The sequence below is a fragment of the Coloeus monedula genome (assembly GCF_965178545.1).
Source record: "Coloeus monedula genome assembly, chromosome: 4".
NCBI lineage: Eukaryota > Metazoa > Chordata > Aves > Passeriformes > Corvidae > Coloeus > Coloeus monedula.
The window spans coordinates 26,230,282-26,252,526 of NC_138784.1; the positions used below are offsets into that span (position 1 = coordinate 26,230,282).

A 22,245-nucleotide genomic window follows, 5' to 3' on the forward strand; every position below is an offset into this window, starting at 1 on the left:
CCAGCCCGCCCCGCCCGCCCCAGGGTCTGGTGCCGCCCACCGCAATTGACTCCGCCCACACCAAGCATTGTCCCGCCCACGGAAGCAGTGGGCGCGCCTACAAGTGCCGCGCAGCGCTGTGGAACCTTCTAGCCCGCCCCGCCCAGCCTTTTCCGAGTCCTCGACCCCGCCCAGGGCAGTGGTGGGCCCGGCCCTCCGCGGCGTGGCGGTGTGAACGTTCTGGAAGCGGCAGCCGCGGCCTGGCAGCCGCGTTCCGGCCCGTGCGGCGCCGCTCCCCTGTTGCTGTTGTCGCTTGCTCCCGCCGTGGGCCGGGTTCCCCGTCGCGGCCGAGGCAGGCGGCTCCGGGGGCTCCTAAGCCGCCGCGGCGCCTCTCATTGGCGGCGGGCCGCGCGCGGCGATGGTGTCAGCGCGCGGCGCCGCGGCGCAGAGAGGCCCCGCCATGCGCCGTGTGGCCCGGCCATGTCGCGCCTCCCGCGGCAGGGGCTCGTCCTGGCGGCCAGGGGCTGGCGCGGCGCCGCAGGTCAGACACCCCTCCTCCCCCTCAGCGCCCGCGGCTCCGGTCGCGACACCCGGCTATGGCTGCTTACAGTCCCGCTTTCGCCTCTCGGGCCGCGGGAAAGCGCTCTTCCCGGCGGCGCGGTGGCACTCAGGGCTGAATCCTAGGAAAGAACAGGCACTGACTTGAAAAATAAAGCAACGGTGTAGAATGCTCCTCCCTGCTTTCAAGGCGTTGCTTTTATTTAATGCCCGTTGTGCCGTCTCGTTGCGAGCTGCCCTGCTTGTCTGCTGTGTATGTGGAGAAAAACAGTGGAAACACCAATTTTAAACTAGACTGCACAAAGAGCTGTAGCTACATTTCACTGCCTGGGTCCAAGCATCACATAGTGAACGCTTCATGTTACGACTATTAGTTGTCATGCATAAATGATCTGCAATTAGAGGCTAGTTATACTGGCTCCCACAGCAAATTCACAGTCTGTATGTTTTGCTGTAAGCCTCAGAATCTCAGCTACCAGAAAAGCAGATGTTTTGCTTGTGTTATCCTTGCTTATGCTAGTGAAGAGTTAATAGCATTTGTTCTAAGAATCCTGTGCCGTGCTGTAGCAGCACATACTGGTTTTGTGGTAGGTACACGGTAATATAAACAGCAACCAATTTCCAAATCATCAGATAGATGTTTACCGTCTGACTACCCTCTCCTTCTACATCTTGATGATTTGTATTCAGGCACAAGCAGTTCTTCAGTTGCAAAATGCTGTGACTGAGAATTCTAAAGTTTCTGACAATTCATTTTTAATTTTAGATTTTTGTCTTATCATGCCCACCCCCAGCTCACAGAAGCATGCTTGTAGCTGTCTTTAAAACTCACCTGCTGTGGTTGTGTGTGGGCTTGGAAGTGGGATACGTAACTAGTTCAGCTAGTGCTACTGCCATGGAAGGTCGATGCATAAACAGGAACTCTTGGGTATCTTCCATACAGGAAAAGAAAATCACACTCCTGCATAAACCTGTGTTATTTGATGGTTTCTTTGGAGCATTATTAGTAAAAAACAGAACTGGAAAAGCTTTGAAAACTGTATAATTGTTCCAGATGGGTGAAATTTTTTGAAGACATAATCAAGAAGAGACAATATACAAGTGTGGTGCTTGGAGCCCTGTGATGTTTGAGGGAAGCAAGGGAGGGAGAGCACCGAGTGCCTCTTGAACACCAGTTGTATGAATTGGGATGTGCAAACCAATAGAGCTTCCTGGGTTTTCTTGCTGCTTTGTCAGGTTTAGCATATGTTTGTTTCTTTCTGTCTGTTCTATGAATATTTGGTCGAGTTGTGTGCACATTGTTTCATAAACTATTGTGATACACAGCAAATGGAGAAGTTAAGGAGGGATATTTATGTCATTAAGTGAAGGAATGCTGCTAAAAGTCTGATGAGTGGACTACAGTTCTGCAATTTCCTAACTGGAAAACTTTGGGGTTTTTTTACCTTGACATGGTGCGTTTCTTTTCCTCTAGTTTGCAAGTCATGTGCTCTCCGAAGATTTTCCATCCAGCCTGCCCAGCAGAAGAAGATTCCAAACCGGTACTTGGGCCAGCCCAGCCCCTTCACACACCCACATCTGCTCAAACCAGGTGAGGTCAGGGCACTGCGTGAGCCAGTCATTGACATTTTCTTGTCTCTGTTTTTCTGAGTGTATTGATTTGCTGACAACTGTCTGTGGTTTCAGCTGTTTATGATTACCTTCATTAGCCCGTAATTATATTTAGTAGCTAATTTCCTTGTCTGAGATGATACTGATTCCAAAAATAGGCTTCACATGTGATGGCTTTCATAGCTTCTTACTTTCTTCTCATAATGTTCTCAGGGTTGTTTACTTGGGTGGTGCAGAATTTTTGTGGCAGTGGCGTTTTGGGGGCTTGTTGTCCTGCAAATAAAAACGTTTATTATTAAGAGGGAGTCTTCCATGCAAGCTGACCTGTCAGAATGGTTCATATTCCATGTCTTGTGAGTCACAAAGTAAAGGTGCAGTTCAGCAAAGGTGAATGGGGAGGGACATTGATAGATGGACACTACTTGTCTACAGAATTTGCCCTGTTCAGAAGAGTATTCAATATGAGGAAAAGGAGAAAAGGAACCTTGTGACTATGAAGTTAGACAGTAGTGATAAAAGAGAAGCTGAGGTTGTGCATTTTTTTGAGATTCATGAAAATGAGCATGTAGGCATAAAATGACCACAATTAAATCTAAAAAACAAACAAAAAGAATTGCAGCAAAAATATATTCAAGAATATGTCCAGGAAAACATTCTGTGTTCTTCCATAGGTGGGTATAAAGGGAGAACAGATGAGTGTGTGTGTATCTATCTATCTATCTATCTACACACAGTTCTGTATTTAATTGTAGAATAACTCGGGTCAGAAGGAACCTCACAGTTAACAGGTTCCCCCTGTGCTCAAAGCTGGGCTAACTTCAGCATTAGATCAGGTTGCTTAGGGCACTAATAAATGAGGCTGACTCCTTAAAGTGCAGCTGGAACACTGGAAGTGAATTCTAGCTCTCCATAGTATTTTCCCATTTAATAAAGGAGAGGTGTTTTCCTTAAAATAGTATGACATTGTTTATTGCAATTATTGTTTTAAAAAGCAAATGCCTTTAATGCAAAGAAAATTTCCAGGCCTCACAGCTGAAAGACAGCTGGTATCCCCATGTTCCACCCCATTGCAGCTTCTGAAATTCACTGGACTGTGGCAGTTAGAAAGCTGACTGGAATGCGGTGGAATATGGGAAATTTGCAGTATAATATTGCAGAATTGTGAGGCCAGATTGCATTAAAACAGTTTCTGTGTTCTCTGTCATTTGTACATTTGCAGGGTGAAATAAATGTGGTGGGTTTGTTGGGTCTGTTTGGCTCTTTTTAAAGACTTTTACACCTAATAGGTATTGAGGATATAATTTAAAAGGTGTAAAATTTAATGCAAATACAACATATAAAATTTTCTTAAACCCCTTTGTCAAGGAAAAACATTCTGGATAGAACTTCCCCCTCCCACTGCACTCGTGCAAGAATCCACTTGCAATACAAGTTGAATGTCAATTTTTGTTCTAGAATCGTCACTGTGTAATACATGAAAGAGGAAGAAAAGATTATGAAAGTGGAAAGTTAACAAACACTATCAAAATGCAATCTATGTTAAAGTAGGGTGTTAGCCAAAGAACTGATTAAATCTCTTGTATTAATTTAGATCATAATTAGGGGGTCTCACAATTTTAAAAATACATACTTCAGCTGTTGTTGGTTGTTGTTTCAACTTCAGTCTTGTTTTGGTGAGTATCTTGATTACTGTACTTCGTGTCTTTTGGGACTGGAGCAGTTGAAAGAGTACTTTCATCTAAGAGATCATTTGTTTAGTTAGTGTTATTAGAATTATAGTATTTAACTGTGGAAAAATCTGAATTGTTAAATATTGAGAAAAGCCACATATGCCCTGGAGAAGATCCCTTCCCTTAACAGGAGTCTGACAGCAGCATGCAGTCCATGGTTTGTTTCTGCCTGGAATCTTGTGACTGGTTAGACTCTGCAACTTCTGTCCTTCTGCCTGATCTCCCAGAATCTCTGACACTCAGTCTGCCCCTAGTGGTTTAGAAACAGTCACTTTATGAGTTGACTTAGTGAGTATTTGAGCAGACATTCTAGCTTTATCTGAGGAAATTAATGCTCAACCTCAGGAGGCAAACTTCTGTTCAATGTCCAGATGCTGTTTTTAGCAGTCAAAGTTCAGTTTGCCTTGCCCTTTCCCCTTTTTTTTAACATGTTCTCTGCAAACATTTGGCTGTTTGTCTAAATCTACCAGGTTTTGTGATTTCTGCCTTTGCACAGAAATATGTAACACAGCATCCAACTGGTTAAAACCAATTTCTGTCTTTGCATGATGGAGAAGCAGACTGAGTGGGGATGTGCTGTAGGGATGGAAACTGAAGGGGAGCAAGGGAAAGGCTTGTGGGGGATTACAAGGAAGCCATGCACATGTAAGGCATCACAGAGTAGGCAGAAATCAGGCATGTGACTAGTAAAATACCCTGAGTGCCTTGAATTTCTCCATCTGATTTGTTTTGTATTCACAGGAGAGGTAACCCCAGGATTGTCACAGGTGGAATATGCTCTTCGCCGACACAAACTGATGGTGTTGATCCAGAAGGAAGCCCAAGGCTTGGATGGTTTGGACCACACAGTGATTCTGCTGTCCAACCCCACATACTACATGAGCAATGACATCCCCTATATTTTCCACCAGGACACGAATTTCCTGTACCTCTGTGGATTTCAGGAGCCTGACAGCATCCTGGTGCTGCAGAGCATTCCAGGCAAAGCGCTGCCATCTCACAAATCCATACTTTTTGTGCCCCGGAGAGATCCAAATCGAGAGCTGTGGGACGGGCCCAGATCAGGCCCAGATGGGGCAATTGCTCTCACAGGAGTAGATGAAGCTTACACCATTGAGGAGTTCAGGCACTTGGTGGCCAAGCTGAAAGGTAACAAAAAATAGAGGGGCAATGAGATGAGGTGTGGTCTGCAGAGTCTGAATGGTACAGGTTTGGGAGGTGGTCTGTAACGTCACTTCAAGACTAAAATGAACTTGGGGAGGGGCAGGGAGTATGGCTGTGACAAAGGCACTTGGAAGTTCATGTTAGCTTGTTGAGGACCACCAATGGATAGGTAGTTTTGAAGATTTCTGACTTTCTTGTGTATCCATGTGAATGCCAGCTGCACATCTATGAAATATTAAGGAACAGGATAGGAAAGACTGAGTTACTGTTTTAGTCATATCTGTTTGCTGACAGTGCCAGAACCAGATGAGGTATAGGAAACTTGAAGGCTTTTTATTCATAATAGACTTGGAAAATAATCCACACAGGGAGTTTGTTAGTCCACTCACATTTAGCTAGATGATGACTTGCCCTTGAAATACAAACACTGCTGTCCTTTAGAAATACTCTTCTGCATCTAACATCACCATGTAGCCTCAGTACTTATAACCCAGGGGGAACTTAAAGGCATTATAAAATGAAGCTGAAGAAGGCTCGTCACAATATGATAAGGACAAGTGTGACCCTGGAGGGGTCACACAACTAGAGAGAGAATTCTTGAGTATTAAATACCATCTTGGAATCTAGTTACTTTGTTTCAAAAAAGGATGTCTTGAAAATAGGTAAGTCACAGGGCAAAGGATGATCAAAAAAAGCATGAAATGTGTGTGAGATACATGCTGAACAAACCCACTCAGCCTGAAAATGAGAAAACAAGGCAGGGTATGAGATGTGTATAGTTGGGGAAAGCACAGAGAGGATGACTGTGAATGATTAATTGCTGGTTTTCTTAATTTAAAAACAAAGGGAACGCTAAAGTTATCACATGGCAATGTTTGGCACATTTTAAGTTGTAGATCATTCATGGAAGATTTGGAATATCAAAACGGAATCAGAAGTTTGTAATTCTGTGGGGAAGAGGTCCATGAAAAACAGTAAAGCAGCTAAAGGAAATACTCTTTAATAAATGCCCAGTTTCTTAGACACTTTTTGTAAGCACCTGCTAATGGTTGCTGTCACCAAAGAAGGAGGGCCTGTGTGGACATCAGCAGTGACTCACTATGGCTTTTCTACTCATTTGCATTTAAAATGTTCCCATGAGGAGAATGTTGGTGCTAACTGATGTTGTGAATAAATTTCCACTGTGGGTAAAATGTGTTTGTTCTCAGTAAGCTCATCTTTGAATGACTGAAATAAACAGTTGTTCCCCCAAGTGTTCTGAGGTATTGTTGATAATGATCCTGATGCCATGCGAAAAGGTAAATTGCCTTCCATCGTCAGTGTGGACAGGCTGAATGGGAGGGCAATTCAGAAGGTGCAGCTGTGATGTGATGGCTATTTAGCTTACACAAGTGTAACTTTGACACGTGAACTCTGAATGGATTTGAGCCAGATGCATATATTCAGTGATTGTTGTAAACCCCATTATTTGCCCAGAAGTGGGGATTTGTCAAATCTACATGCTATGAATTGGTAATCTTCCAAACTTAGAAGAGATTGCTTGTGTTCTGTGACAGTGAAAGTGTCTTTATAGTCTGTCAATGTAGACTCAGAGAAAATTATTTTTCTCAAATACAGCAACAGATCTCGTTTAGGAGGAGTAAGTTAGTTTAGTATGGGGAGGACATTTCTGTATTTATTTTTGTCTGTGTCAGCTTTTGTTTTGTATTCCAGGTGAGTCAAACATGATTTGGTATGACTTGAGAAAACCAGTGCATACAGAGCTGCACTCTGACTACATGCAGCCCCTGGCTGAGGTAAAAGCTCGGAGCAAAAACCGCATCCAGGGCATTCGACATCTCGTGCAAAACCTTCGGCTGATCAAATCCCCTGCGGAGATTGAGAGAATGAAGATAGCTGGCCGGGTGACAGCAGAGGTAATGGGGTTGTGTGCTCTCCAAATGAACCAGTGCATTCCATTGATGAGGTGACATGGGTTGGAAGGAGAGCTTTGGTCTAATGTGTTACTGAACTGCTCTGTCTCACCACTGGCTGGGCTTGGCTCCCTCCACAGGACAAGGAGAAATGGGAAGACTGCTTTGAATACCAGATTCTCTCAATTAGCGTGACTCCACTGAAGACAAGCCAGCAGCTGTTAGGCTTTGTTTAGAAGCAGTATCTGTTCAGGGCTAGCCTTTTCACTGTCTTCCCAGCTTCCTCTCGGCTTTCCAAAATAATTTTCTTTCCCATCTACTCTGTTTATTTTGAAGTAACAGGATTTTTTGAAGATGTTTCCGATGTATATGTCTGCATTCCCCCTTCTCCCTGAAATACCTTTTGAATTCATTGATCACTTTTAAACAAATCTGACAGATACCTTAAATACAATTATGTTTTTGTAAATATTATTAAAATAGATATCCAAGTAGAAAAGAGAGGCACAGGTTGTCCTTCTCTGAAGGAAAAGCTGCATAAGGCAATCCTATTGTACCTGAGAGAATCTGTAGGTGAGACAACTTCTAAAATGCCAAACTATGGAATCAGCCTCAATCATCTAATTTTTTTTTTTTTTTCCAAAAGCTAATCATCCCCTAAATACAGTTTCATAGGGAATAGAGCTTAACTGGTTCTCGTCTTGACAGCACTTTCACCAAAGAAGTTGGTGAAATCCTCTGGTTCTGGGCCAGCTGATTTTGGGCCTTCCTCAAAAGATAACAGGTGGAAAAAAGGCACTTCCCTCGAGTTCAGGCTCTCTTGCTAACTGGATGTCCCTTCTTTTTCATAGGCTTTCACAGAGACAATGTTTGCCAGTAAATCCCCTGTGGATGAAGCCTTTCTGTATGCAAAGGTGAGTGTTTTGTAGCTGGAAGTGAGATAGAAGGGCTGGATGTTGGTTATCCTTCCAGGAAACCACAAATGTCAGATCTCTTTATCATGTGTCTCCCACTGTAGCACATTTCTTCACCCAACTCTTGTGGTTCCTTGCACACACAGAAGAGTCAGTGTGAGGAATTCTTCAGCTGTACTTCCTGTACCTTTATTTAAGGAGTGTAGCAGTTATCTAAGTTTCTATCTGTTGATATCTTTTTGTACTATGTTGAAATGCAAAACCTGCTAAACAATCAGAGATAAAGTTATTACATGATCCTATAATACAGGTCTGTTGTACAAAATTTAAGTAGTTATAACACCTGTTTGTAAAGCCTGCTTCTCTTGCCTCTAGTCTATTACTACATCAGATTACCACAGCCATCTTGAAGCAGTTTAGATGCCTCTCAGTTAAAAAATAAGGACTAATTGGCCTGCACATTTGGTAAGGAACTTTGTAAGGAATTGCAGTGAGAATGCCTGTTCAAGAAACATCAGCAGGATTTGACCCTCTGTTATGACATGAATGGGCCTGTGCTGACATGGCACGGAGTTGTAAAAACTACTTTAATTAAAGTGTATTTTACAGATCAGTTTTTCAATCTGGACCAGGATCATAAAACCTTTGCTCTATGTAGGCATCCTGGGTTGTTCTGGCCCATGTGATTTTGGTAATCATAGAAAAGACATGCTATTAATATATTGAGGGTCTTTATAGATGTAAGTTTATTAATTTTCATGCTTTCATCAGCTTCATCATTCAAGACAGGTAAAGATCTTGAGGCTTATGGTGCCTTTTTCTTCTATCCCCTCAGACATCAAGGTAGCGCATGCTTTCAAACCTTCTTAGTCCAACAGTCATGAAAATAGGTACTGCTGTAAATATGGTGATACTTTGCAATTTTAAAAGATAGCAACAAACCATGACTACTGTCATGCTGACATATAGGATCTTTGAAAATTCATGAAGTCATATGGCAAATACGAGTATTACTTTATATAAGAACAAATCCTCACCTGGATGTATGACAACGTAGTGAGCATTTGAGACAGTACTGAACAGCTCATACCAGAAAGAGCTTCCCTGAGCCCCAGTACAGGCTTGAAAAACTTTGAAAAAGTGGATTGTTCTGTATTCTTTTTTTTCCAGAGTTCTTGGAACATTCAAGATTGCTTTCATTTAGTCAACTCACTTTCCAGTTTCACTTTGTGCTGTACAAATAAAGAAAACTGTTGTAGGACATGAATTATTATGGTTCTAGGGCAGTTAATCACCTGAATCAGCACTAATGGTTTCCTCTTCTCTGAGTTGTTACTCTAGTTTGAATTCGAGTGCCGGGCTCGTGGTGCTGACATCTTGGCATATCCCCCTGTTGTTGCTGGTGGCAACAGATCAAACACTTTGCACTATGTGAAGAATAATCAGCTCATCAAGGTAACCTGTGTGCTGTCCAGTAACTTGAAATGCAGTGCTGTGACACAAATACATGTTCCCTAGCTGCTGTTTGTTTTGACTGAGCAGATCAAACCACTTAAATAAATATTTTTTATGTGAGCAAGGGAAAAGAATCCTGCCCTGGTTAATTTTATTGTCAGTGGCAGATTCGGCTTGTCTTTCTTTCCTCTCGGTGCTTGCTGCGGTATTTTCTGAACAGTGCAAGGACTTGCAAACAAGGTTGCAGATAATTTAGTGAACATGTCTGCTCTCACAGCAGCTTGTGGTGCTGGGGGCCTCACAGAAAAGAGGAGCCACTGTTGCAGGCAGAGCAAAGGCCCGGGCAGGGTGGATCTTCTGCTGTCAGTTGCATTGCTTGGCCTTGCTTTGCAACAAAAGGGGCAAAGTGCATTCCTGCTCTGGTGAAGCTGAAAAGCATTTTGGTTCCATGTAGCCCAGCAAAGCAGGAAAGGGGAACAAATAGGGAAAGGATCAGTGTTAAATGTCAAGAGGTGGAAGAGTAACATGTTTTGTCTTATTTTGAAGATTCTCATTGAATTGAACCCTCTCCAGCTTTCCTGACAATAGGCCTTTAAATTCAGATAAGTATTTTCAGGGGCAGTATTCCCTCACTGCTCTGCTCACTATTTACTTTTCAGAGGAGAATATTTTTCCTCTGTCTTAACACAGGATGAAACTTTCCCACTAGCATTGTCTTTTCTTGAAGCTGGCATGCTAGCAGACCTTGAAATGATCTGCAGAGACAAATGTACAAAAGATATGACAGGCTGCTTTTGGCAGAAAGAAGCCTCCTTTGTTGTTCTGTCATCCAAGGTCAGGCATGCTGATGTAACTCCAGTTGCTTCTGTTAAAGTTGTTCAGTTAAATGACTGTCACTTGTTTTTTCCAAAATGATTAAGTAGGAGGTTAAACCCATAAACTTAACTCTTCCTTTGTGTGCTGCTTCCTACAGATCTTGTTTCCAAATAGGCTAACAAAGTGTCTACTTTGGGTGATATCTGAATGTTTCATTCAGTCTTTTACTTAGAGGGCTTCGCTTTAAAAAAAGAGGACAAGCACAGCATAAGGCATTTACTGGACAATCAAACCACAGGCTGAATTCCCTTAGTCAATAAATTGTTACTTAGCTTGTTTAATTGCTTGGAATATGACAGGTATTGTAATTTCATATTTGCCTTAAAGAATTGAACCAGCTATTCTGAAAAAGTTAAAAAGTACAATTTAAATGGATAGTTAATGGCCTGTCTATTCAGTGGGATAGTGAGATCTGCTCACTGCTGGTTTATCTGCTGTGTATCTGTTTGTGTCACGTAACTGTACCCAATCATAGCAGCTAGCACTGGAAGTAGCGTTAGCAGTGAAATTCTGCTGCTTTATTCTTTCCCTTGACATGCTGCAATTATGGCTTGTCATTCCACATCATGTCTGCTGGCACAGTCATGGATCTGTGGAATGAATCTCTACATGCAGTGTAAATTTGTAGAGAATTTAATCCAAACTTTTTGAACATCTTCCTTCTCTATTTGTTGTTAGTCCCTTTAAGGAGGGAAAGCAAAACAGTGGTTTTGTTCCTGGCCCTTTGTGTTTCTTCTGTGTGACTTTTGGGGGATGTGTAGTCAGTGATTTAATTGATATGGAACAGTTTTGCTGAAGTGAATTGGAGATTCACATCTCCAAAGTTTTTTCTTCATTACCAGATAGATGCAGAAAGATATGTTAGAGCAGTCAAGAAAGTCCGAGAAGAGAACGGGGAAGGCGGTACGAGCTATTCAACACAGCATTTACAGCAGTGATACACTGTCAGATTTTGTGATACACAGTGATTTTGCTGGGTCCTCATGTCCTATGACACGGGTAAATGTTAGTGATCCTGTGGGGAGCTCAGAAATCCTATGGTTTTGTTGCAAACCCCCTCTGTTTCAGTCACTATAGCTGGGAACTTCTAGTGAAAGGAGTTGTAGGCATAATTTGCTGGAGTAAGCCATCCAGGGGTGAATTGGACTCGTGTCTCAGAGAGCAGAATAGTTCAAGGCGAATGCCTTTTTTTATCTCCAAAATCTTCATCTTAGAAGTTCAAACACTAGAGAAGCGTAACAGTTAGAGATGAGCTTGCGGAGAAACAGTCCAACTGGAATAGCCTATTTATAAACAGTAGTACCTGGGATATTACTCTGCAAAAGGAATTCACATTTCTGCAGCTGTGCTGTAAAACAGAAGTATAATCTCCTTTCCTGCTCTCAGACAGAAAAATCAATTAATAGCTGGACTGACCCACAGAGCATTCTTTCCTGTTATTCTCCAGGATGGCGAACTGGTCTTGCTAGATGGTGGATGTGAATTTTCCTGCTATGTGAGTGACATCACACGTACCTGGCCTGTCAATGGAAGGTATGCTGCAATAAGTTTTTTTGAAGAATTTTGATAAGTTCTTAAGTAATTGATGGATTGAGTGTGTGTTTAATCATAGTTTTACCATGTCCCATTCTGTGGTGCTTCAGAGTAATCAAATTATATAAAGTAATCGTTCAGCTGTATTCCCCACTGCCTCATTAATTACTACATGAATATGTGTGATTATTGCTATTTTCAGCTATTACAGCATGCTTAAAGTGCAGAGAGGGCTTTTGTACATTCAGCTGTGGCTGACTCCAGTTGTGTGTAAAAAACCAGGAGTTTCAGTTGATGGGTACATAGCTCTGCCAGTTTCGAATTTGCTGGTGTGATGTCGCTGTGTTTTTGTTTGATTCCTGTATGTTTTGGCTCAAGTGCATTCTTTTTCCTGCAGTAGCTTCACCTTGCTTTGCTTTGGGGTTAGGTTCTCAACTGAGAAACCATACACAGTGCATTGAAGGGCATGTTGCAGTGATCCTTTGTCTAGCCTTTCATACAAGGAGACAGTTGCTTTGCTTTCTGATTTTCCCCTGCTCCGTCCTTGAACTGAACCTGTCCCCAGAATAGGTTCTGGGGACACAACCTCTTTTCTCCTGGAAACAGATTTAGTTGTGAGATACTCCTTTTTTCAATGGTCTTCAGGTTCACCAAACCCCAAGCAGAACTATATCAAGCTGTCCTGGATATCCAGAAGTCCTGCTTGAGCCTCTGCTCCCCTGGCATGAGTCTGGAAAATATCTACAGTCTCATGCTGAGCCTTATTGGACAGAAACTGAAAGACTTGGGTGTCCTGGAGAGCAGCATCACTGACAGCCATTTCTTCAAGGTACTTCAAGGTTTTTTACTCTAGTTTACCCCTAATTACTCTAGTTTACTCCTATTAATCCTGATTGTTTTATCCTTGGGTAGTGTTAGGGCTTTAGTTTGGGTCAAGAATATGCTTTCAGAATGTCTCTTCTAATTATTGACACACGCTGCTTTAATTCATGTTGTGGGCTGGTCTCAGCACAGGAATTAATTTCTCTGAGACAGGGCTAAACTCCAAGATGTAATTCAACCATTTGGTGCACAATTTGGTCTGAAGTAACCCCCAGTCTTATATGCACATAGTGTGAATATTTGTTCCTTGGCTCTTGCTGTTTCACTCTGCAGATCAATTCCCATTGCTCTGCACTACTTGCCAGTGCAGAAACAGCTTTAGAGCACAGTCTGAAGGGAACTATAGGGACATGGGCACTAGCACAACATTCTGGGTCCACAGTTGGCTGCAGGCAGTTATTCGTAGTTTTGTGATCTGTTTAACATCATATAAATCTGCAGTGCCGCCAAAAGGTGCAGCCTATTCTCAGTCATTCCACCTGCTGCCTCTTCTGCACCATTTTGTGTCAGTACTGGGATTCACAGAGCTACCTGGTGAACAAGACTGGGAAACTGGTCTGCCGTAGAGCTGAACCTGCAGATAAATAGGATTGGTTTGCAGTTAAGAGAAGTCTATCCGGTCACTCTCACTGCAAAGCTGCATGACTGCAGATGCCAATACTGCAAAGATGGCGGAACCAGGTGACGGCACTACGGCTTTTGGCAGCCGGACAGGTTCCTGCCGGATTTAGTTGAGTGCGGTGCCGGTGCCATGGCTGCCGCCGGGGGACGGAGGGTGTCGTGCCGGATTCTCCCGGCAGGTGGCAGCACAGCCAGACGGGAGCAGCGCCTGCAGCTCAGTCCCTTGGGAATGAGGAGCGTGGGGCAGGGAGGAGTTCTCGCTGATTCCTGCTCTGGAGGGAGGGAGATTAGGATGGTGCGGGGGGAGGCGGTGTCAGTGCCTTGTAGAGATGGATTAAAATCATTCTGTAGCTACTGAGTGAAATCGGCACAGCATTTGCTCTGCTGTGCATAGGAGACCACTTTCACAGCCCGGAGCAGCTGTATCCACTGCTGCCAGTTCTGAGGGTCTGCTGATGAGAGTCATGCAGGGCTTGGATGTTTAAGGGATGGAAAGGGTTGGGGCAGCAAAGCTCAGCGAGTTGCAAATTGACATCTTGCCTGACATGCTGAGATGGTGATGGGTTTGGGCTGTTATTTTCAGTGAGGGGGAAAGGCAGTCTGCAATGTGCTCATAACAGGCACCTGGTGCTGGTGGGTTTTAAGGGCCATCCAGTTCTAGTACAAGGAAGGCAGCCCCTTGTGACCTAGTCATGGCAGTAAGACTGCTAGTTAAGCACATAACCATTCTGTCTTTTTCCTATATTTTGTATTGCAACAAGTTGGGCTGTGTTTAACTCCCTCCGTGACACTTGTTCTGTCTTTTCTTAGGCTGTTCGGAAGTACTGCCCTCATCATGTGGGCCATTACTTGGGCATGGATGTTCACGATACCCCAGATATATCCCGATCGCTCCCGTTCCAGCCAGGCATGGTGATAACCATTGAACCAGGTAAAAGCAGTGGACAAAAACATGCAACACTGAGGGCAGCAGCATTGCCTTTCAGTAGTTAGTTGGTCCTGCAGACCAAAGCATGCAGGCCCTTTCTGGTGAAACTGGAAATTAGAGCAGTATTGGAAAGCCTTAAGTTATTCCCATCCCAAAGTCATTACAGTATTAGAAACCCTATTTCCTTCCCAAACACAGCCAAGGTAGCACATAGTGGGAATAAACTCAGGAAGCAGAAGTAGTAGAGCTCAGACTGTGCAGCACAGGTGAACTGCAGTGCAGAAGAGCAGGGTTGATTCACTTGTGCTGGGTTTTGTATTCCTGCCACCAGTCACTGGTAGTGTGCCTCAAGCATTACAGTCTGCAATTACAGGGATTCACAACTTAGCTTTGCAAATTAGGCATACTGTGATGAATCTTCCCTTCTGCTTGTCACTAGATTTGGAGCTGTCAGCTGGAAACTTATATTTAATGCTTGCCTCTTCTCTCTATTCAGAACATTGTTAAAATCATCATTGTGAATGCAATACTGAGAGCAAGAACTGTGAAAAGGCCTGGTGTAACTATGGAAGTTTTTATTAATGTGCTATTATCTGTAGGCACAGAGGGACACTTTTCTTTCTTTGCCCACCAACAGCCATGAGTGAGGGGAAAGAGTAACTTGCCATATTAAAAATTCTCAGGATCAAGCTCACATTATGTTGCTGAAAATCCAACCCTGCTCTCCTGGCGGTGCAGTAAGGGAAAGGTAGTGTTCTGGAGAGTGTTATGTGTTTTAATTCCCTTTCTTCTTTCAGGCATTTATATCCCTGAAGATGATGCGAGTGCTCCAGAGAGGTTTCGTGGCATTGGTGTGCGCATTGAGGATGATGTTGTGATAACAGAGGATGCACCTCTTGTCTTGTCTGCTGACTGTCCCAAGGATATCTACCACATTGAGCAGATCTGTGGCCGCAGCTCATGATGCACCTTCTCTGCCTCTCCTCTGCCTCTTTCATTCTCCCTGGGAGACACAGCCCTGCAGGGATGCAGATCCCTGTAGACGGCTGTAGTTGTCAAGTGATGGAATACATGGACAGTTGATGGCTGTTTCCAAGATTGGGGCTGGGCAGGGGAATGCAAAAGGCTTGGGTACTGAGGGGTGAAAAAAAGACAAAGCAACCTTTTCTGTGTGCATTTTTCTTCTGATCGGTGCTGATGTTGAACTGTTGTATGACATGGGAGTGGATTCATCCCTCTGCTGTGTGGATCCATGTGTCCTGGGGCCCCTGGGGGGGTTGAATTTTGTCAGTGCCACCAGATGCATAGGTACAACAGCTGAGACCAAGGCCCCATTTTTTCCCCCTTAGTAGCAGTTTCACAAGAGTCAGATTTTAAAAATGAAGCTTTGGTAAATGCTGATTTGGGATAAGAAAGTGTCAGCTTAAATTTTTATAGAACCATGTAAGGAGAGGGTTTGGTAATGAGGAAGATGCGTTTGGTGGAGAGATGGTTGTATCTGAAGCCAGTGGAGAATTCTTTTAGTATTTTAAGGATAAGGATATGTATAGGCCTTGTTCAGGCATATGCAAAATAGGCCTGCAGCAGGGAAAGACACCTTGTCTGGTCTTTCAGCTTGTTGGAGTGTTGGGTAATTTAAAAAAGGACAAACAGGGCTCAGAAGGTTAGACATACTTATTCGTGCTGTCTTCCACATTTGCTTCCTTTTGTCCCAAAGGTCCATTCCTTTTTCCTGCTCTGAGTCCCTCTCTACCCTAGGAAGCAGGGCCATGTTGATTGTGCTGGATTCCAATGGTGAGCTGTTGGTTGTCACCCAGATGTGAGGTGTCCAGTTCTGGGACAGTCACAGCAGCTTTCTGGCTTATGTTTGCTGTGTGCTGTAAGTGCCAGCAACTTCAGCAGTGTTTTTGAAGAGTCTGCCCTATGGCGAGTGTCAAGTCTTTACATGGCTTTTATATGGAATTAATTGGAATTTAAAGTAATTCTTCTTTTCTGAACTCTGAGGGCATGATAAGAGCTGACTTTTGGGTTTTGCCAAGTGCTCTGGTAATATTTTTGAGGCAGCTGCAAATGTGATTTGGGCTAGGCTGGATGAGGAGTAAAGAGAAGAGTTTTCTACCCTGAACATCAGCCTACCATCCAGGCCATTGTACGCTGTAGTAAATACACCTACTAGAGGCAAGCACAGCATCTGTGTATTTACTGAAAATATTTTGACAATCAGCTATTTAACATGTCTGAAAAATGACTCTCATCAGAGCATCTCCTGTTAATTACACTTGCTGTTGCATCACCTTATTTCCTTTCTTATGGTAGCTTTCAGTGTTCTTCATCTGTTATTCTAAATTTTCTTTCTCTTCTCTTCCTAGATTGTCTGTTTTTGACCCACTCTGTCACTGCTTCCTAATCCATTTTACTTTCTTATGAACATCACTGCCTCTTCCCCAGTTTGGCCTAATTCCTCACAGTGAATGTAGCCAGAAGCATGTGGGCAAGGTGGTCAGGGTTCTGGAGTTTGACCTCTGGCTCTGTTGCTGTGTAATCTCTAGGAAAAGTGCAGACTTTTTTTTCCCTTTTTTTTCCTTCCTTTTTTTTTTTTTTCTTTTTGTTTTTTCTGTGTTGCATTTCACTTTTTGAAGACCAAGTGGGCAGTGTCTCGCATCTCTCATTGCATTTAATGTGAGCTGGGTGCATGCACTGGGGTTTGAATTTTGGCACCTAAAAGGCAGCAAAGATAGGCCATAATTTTATTTTCTAAACATGACAAAAATAAATGCTTTTACAGGGTTTAGTGTATCAATTTTCACCTATATAAGAGAATCTGCTAATCTCTTATGGCAGCACTTGTTAAATACTCCTGTGTTGCAGTGGTAGCTACAGCCTAAAATGTTGGGACGGAGGCTTCCTAAGTATGAACACAGACCTGTTGAATACTTTTGATGTTGTTCTGATCTGTAATGCATTTGTTCCAGTTACACCTGTTAGAGCCATACCAACTGGGCTGAATCTTGGGGATTTTGGAACTATGTAAGCAGCTTAAAATAACATTAATCTGAGAGATAAATGTGTAGGCTGATCTGCACATCTGCCCATGCATCTAACAGAGTTAATAATTATACTTACTGTAAATAAGCCTTTAAAATGCATATATAAAAAATTGTTTTTTAAAATAAAACAATTTGTAGAAAGTAATTTCTCAGGCCATCAAGTTGCATGCTGTTGAATAGATATATGCACCTCCAAAAACAGCATTATTTTTCAGGGAGATTTATAAATTGTGTGTCACCTGTCTTGGGCTTGAAATAGCAGTGTCAAATGTAGGCACACACTAATTCCTGCTCCTCTCAGGAAAATCCTGCAAGTTGTAAACACCAATAGATCTTAGGAATGCTGCGAATGAATGCTTCTGTTAGTAAAGAAGTGTTTGTGACTCTGCTGAGTGGAAAGTAATGGATCTGCTAGGGCTGCTGAGTGTGTCTTGATGTAGGCCATGTATATTCTGTAATTCTTCCACTGTGTTCAGCCATTTTTTCAGCATAAACTGCTGCTGCTTTGAATCTCTTGTTCCATGTAAAGGGTGCATTTTGCAGAAGGTATTAAATCTGCATCCTGTGAACCTAAATTTTTGAAGGCTTTTTCTCACTTGTTGCAGAAATGAATAATCTGTGACCTACGCACATGCTGCTGTGTCCCTTGTAAACAACCAAATCCTTAAAACATTTTACACGACCTTCATCAAGAAACTCTATAAAGAGCTGGGTTCTCTGGCTGCAGGCACAGCACATACCTGTGGTGTTTCTCCCCTGTCGCCGATTCCATCCTGCCAGACTGCCTCTGCCACAGAAGAGATTCCTTGCTCCAGCCACTTGGGTGCAAGAGCAGCTCTCAGCGGTGGCACAAGTCGACAGCTGCTTGGTGAGGGCATTGGTGGGAAATTGAGGTATACACAAGTTCACATGGGGAGAGATTTTATTTCATATGGCTCTGGTCTTAAGGGCATCAGAGTATGAGAGAAAACGAGAGCCAGTCATCCCTATGGAGAAGCTGCTTTGCTTCCAGAGGAACCCTGAGAGGCTTTTGGCTTTCCCATTTCGCCTTTTACCAAGGGACTGCTTTGCCTTGCAGAGAACTACTAAAGTCCTGTTGTTAAATAGAGTCTGAGCAATTTGCAGAGGTACCAATTTGCAGATTTGCTTCTGTCATCGAAGTGGAATGAAATTTGACATTTAATACAATTTGGCATTCTACCTCTATGTGGAAAAATACAGTATGTCTTTCCTAAAATTGCATTCATTATTTTGCAAAGGAACACAGTGTAGGGAGTAGCAAACTGAGGTAGCACAGTAAAGAGAATGGAGATGGAGGTTTTTGGGACTGTACAATGCAATAAGAAAAGAATCAGGATAAGGTTGTGATTTGGAGCTGCGGGGATGTGTGCAGGGGGATGGGAGAGCAAGGAGAGAACAACAGGGCATAAACTGGCAATTTAGTATGTTGTCAGAATGGTGCAATAGCTCCAGAAAACTGGTTATGCTGTTTCATAACCCTGATTGATTTGTCCTACTCAGTAGGGAGAAGAAAAGAGTCAGATTATATTCATGAACTTGGTCTTAACAGTTAGTTTAATTATTTCTTTTAAAAATCAATAGAATTATCATATGAGAAAGTTTTATGCAGTTTCAGGCATTGATTATGTGTCATATTTTAAATAATGCAAAGGGAAAAATGTATGTTTCTAGGCAAAGTCTTCATTATGATGGAGAGAGCTAGGCTCTTATGCTATCAAAATTACTGCTGTGGAAATTGAGTAATTACTCCCAGGAGAATTAGCATAAGGTGAAAAGAGTTAGGGTTAAACTTAGAAAAAAAAATCTGTATGAGCTAAATGACTAAATGACAAAAATGTTTTAATTATGATATTTAATACTTTATGTAATTGGATAACAAAACTCTGCACTGACATAAATTGATGGGTTTAGATTTCTTTTAAGCTGAGTTGTCCAGAAGCCTGTACAGGCATCTCTTTATAAGTATGCAGATCTAAAGTGCACTTAAGTTTATAATTCTGACATCATTACAGCACATCTGTTAAATATGCTCCCTACATGTGTGCACAGCCTCCACTTGTTTAAAAATCATCCTTTGGACACTGTCACAGTGCTGGCTCTAGGAGAGGGTCTATAAAATTCACTGTATTTAAGAGATATAACAATAAATTACACTTTAAAGCAGAATTTATAATTGAAATGGACAGTGAGGCACCGTGGGCTCAATGACACTCACTTTCAGCTCCTTTCTCCTTCTCAGTTTGTCTTGCTGCCTTTACTGCCTGGCAACTCTGAGCCTTCTTCCCTAGCAGCAGGTGGAGCAATGAACCCCTGTATTCCTGGGACAGCTTATGCCTCAGCCTACCTGCTTGTTTCTCTGAAGCACCACCCAGTATCTGGCTAACCAAAACCAGGCTTTTCAGAAGACAGGCAGAAAGGAACAAGGAAGAATTTCCAGCTCTTCCATGTGCGCGTTACCTTCACTTGCTGATTCATACCAAGTATGCCTTTTTAACAACCATGACAGAGTTATCCATTAACAATGGCAAAGGAAAAAAAAATTCCTGTCTGGGTAAGCCTGACAATGAGATTTTTGAACAAAGAAAAAGTTAATAAGGAAGTTGGTTCTAGACCCTAAAGTGAGAATGTCTACTATAGGCTTCAGTATGTTCCTTCCATGGGGATGCTAGGGAAAAAGGTAGCACTGCAAGAGCAATCTGCAGTCTTTGGGAGCTTTTTGCAAATGCTGGTCTCAGACATGCTGTGGTGGGGCAGAACTGACAGTGGTTAAAGCTCCGTATTGGTTTTTTTTTCTCCCAAGACCATAAAGAGCATGTGGCTTTTTAAAGGAATCTGAGTTTTTCATAATTCAGGCAGAAATGTCATGGCAGCACAGGCTGAGAACTCTCAGCCTGTGGTTCAACTGGAAGTTGTTTTGTTCCAGCGAAAACTTTTAGAAATGCAGTTCTTTCCAGGGAAACAGCTCACTGCATCTTTTTGTGAGTAAACCAGGCCAGTATGAACAACATTGTGTGAGAGGGAGAGAGGCTCAGCTTCTTTTTATTCCCAGCAGAGCAAGGCCTCTGCCCCTGTGTGCCTTTGGGATATTAATGCAAAATAGGATTGGCTACTGATCCAAGTTAAGATTATGTGGTCTGACTCTTGTACCAGGAAATAGTTAGCAGATGTCAGGTAGTTTCTTATCATGTGAATATTTTACTCAGGTAGTGCTTTAAGTTTGGGGATAATATACTTTGCTCTTTCAGTCTAATGTGCACAGAGAGTGTAACATACAACATCTGTTTTGCCTAGAGGAGCTACAAGCAGCGCCTCTGTAATTAATAGTACTACATCTCCGTCATGAACACACAGCAAATTATTAGAGTCATTCTGAGAAAGCACAGCTGTTAATGCCACAGCAGGGGGTTGGGTTCAAGCTTCCTCTGCAGGCCTTGTTCCAGGCTACAAAACCTGGTGTTCCTCACACCACCTATGAACATCCTTCCTTACCACCCCTTGGCAGAATCACCATTTCTATTGGGTGGCCTCTGTGAAGTTTGTGTTGGCATTTCTGTGCTGTTGTCCTAATGTGTCATCAGGATCTGCTTAACAATTTTAACATTGTTTCTTGGATAGACAAGGTTTGATATGGCATGAGGGATTAGGAGAGTTTTGCTGTGGAGCCAGGTGTGGCTGGCTCTTTGTACACCATGCCCTTGGTCCATTAGCCCAGTTGCTCATGTCTTCCTGTCCTCAGCAGGACAGAGAGGCACGGCCCTACTGACAGCTCAGGAATCTCCAGTCCTCACATCCCCATGCAGCTGCTCCTGTCACAGAGGCCCTAATCTCCAACTGTCCTTCTAACTCTTCCCCTTCAGGGCTTGCAGAGGTACCAGTCTGGAGCCAAAAGCTGTAGCCTCTGGAGTGCTTGTTGCACTGACCAGTTGTCAGATTCCATATGGTGCCGCTGAGGCTTCTCTGATGCATTGCAGTATCTGGTATGTATATTGCTTTCTAATTTATGCTTTACCCTCTTCTTTTTTCCAGAAGATGAGCCATTTAACAGCTACATGGGTGTTACTGTGGTGACTGTAACCAGGCAAAACCATGCAGTTTGTACTGAGATAGTTCTACATTTGTGGACTTGGAGATGATTAAGAAATTTTTAAGGGTTTGTTGGTTTTTTTTGCTCTTTCCTGCAGAACAGAGAGAGGTTTCTCATGAGCTTTCAGTTACAGACCATGAAGGGGAAAGGTATCATTTATCTTCAAAAGCACAAGTGCATTAATATCTATACACAAACATCACATATTAGGCAAACAAACATTGTGACTTCTAGCTACTTAGAGATTTAAAAGATGTTTTCTCCAACCGTAATTAAGATTGCTTAGATATTTGACTCTTCACTTCTTTGTGTTGTGTTTGGATTTCTTGTTACATATAATTTTACCCTAGGAGTTCCAGGGTTTATTATTTTGGGGGTTTGAATAATTGCATTATCTCTGTAACGTATTTTACTGTAAGTCACTGCCATGTGGCCTTAACTTTGCCTCCATCTTCAGGGTTTTTTTCACTTTTATAATATAATTTCCCTGCAGTATGAGTTTTTTTCAGGAGACAGCATCCTCTGATTCTCACCTGAGGAATGCCTTTGCAAAAAAAGGTGAGAATGTGCTATCTGAAAGATGCGATTATTACTCTTGAAGCTTAAAACTGTAAACTATGTGAGTTTTGAACCCAAATGTATCATTCTAACTTAGGTTTTTAGAGATATAAAATTGAAGAAGTGGAGCAATTAATGGAAAGAAGGACTGTAGAACAAACTTAAATTCCTAATAAACCGATAACTAAATTAATCTCAGCAATTAGATATAAAAGCTATTTTCCTCTAGTGTGCAACTCTTTGAAATTTTAGTGAACTCTAATAATAAATTAGAAGACTGATAAACTGTTTCTCTAAGCTCGTTTGAGACAAGAATTGCACCAAATGCCACATTTCTGAAGGAGTCCATTTTTAATGATTCACAAGCTAAT

General features: G+C 42.5%; 1 protein-coding gene across 1 annotated transcript; it reads left to right on the forward strand.

Moving 5' to 3' along the window:
- Positions 1-76: 76 nt before the first annotated feature.
- Positions 77-17,786, forward strand: XPNPEP3 (X-prolyl aminopeptidase 3). The gene is made up of 10 exons (XM_082280019.1): positions 77-520; positions 2,012-2,128; positions 4,620-5,027; positions 6,756-6,958; positions 7,807-7,869; positions 9,211-9,324; positions 11,648-11,733; positions 12,379-12,562; positions 14,047-14,167; positions 14,962-17,786. The coding sequence occupies exons 1-10, from the start codon at positions 460-462 to the stop codon at positions 15,126-15,128; spliced, it is 1,524 nt and encodes a 507-aa protein (XP_082136145.1). The 5' UTR covers positions 77-459; the 3' UTR covers positions 15,129-17,786.
- Positions 17,787-22,245: the final 4,459 nt, after the last annotated feature.

Bases quoted from the DNA above. Each gene is read 5' to 3' on its own strand.
- XPNPEP3 (XM_082280019.1), top strand. From the start codon at position 460: ATGTCGCGCCTCCCGCGGCAGGGGCTCGTCCTGGCGGCCAGGGGCTGG. The intron at 2,129-4,619 runs GTGAGGTCAGGG...TTGTATTCACAG, and splicing joins CCCACATCTGCTCAAACCAG to GAGAGGTAACCCCAGGATTG. The intron at 7,870-9,210 runs GTGAGTGTTTTG...TTGTTACTCTAG, and splicing joins AAGCCTTTCTGTATGCAAAG to TTTGAATTCGAGTGCCGGGC.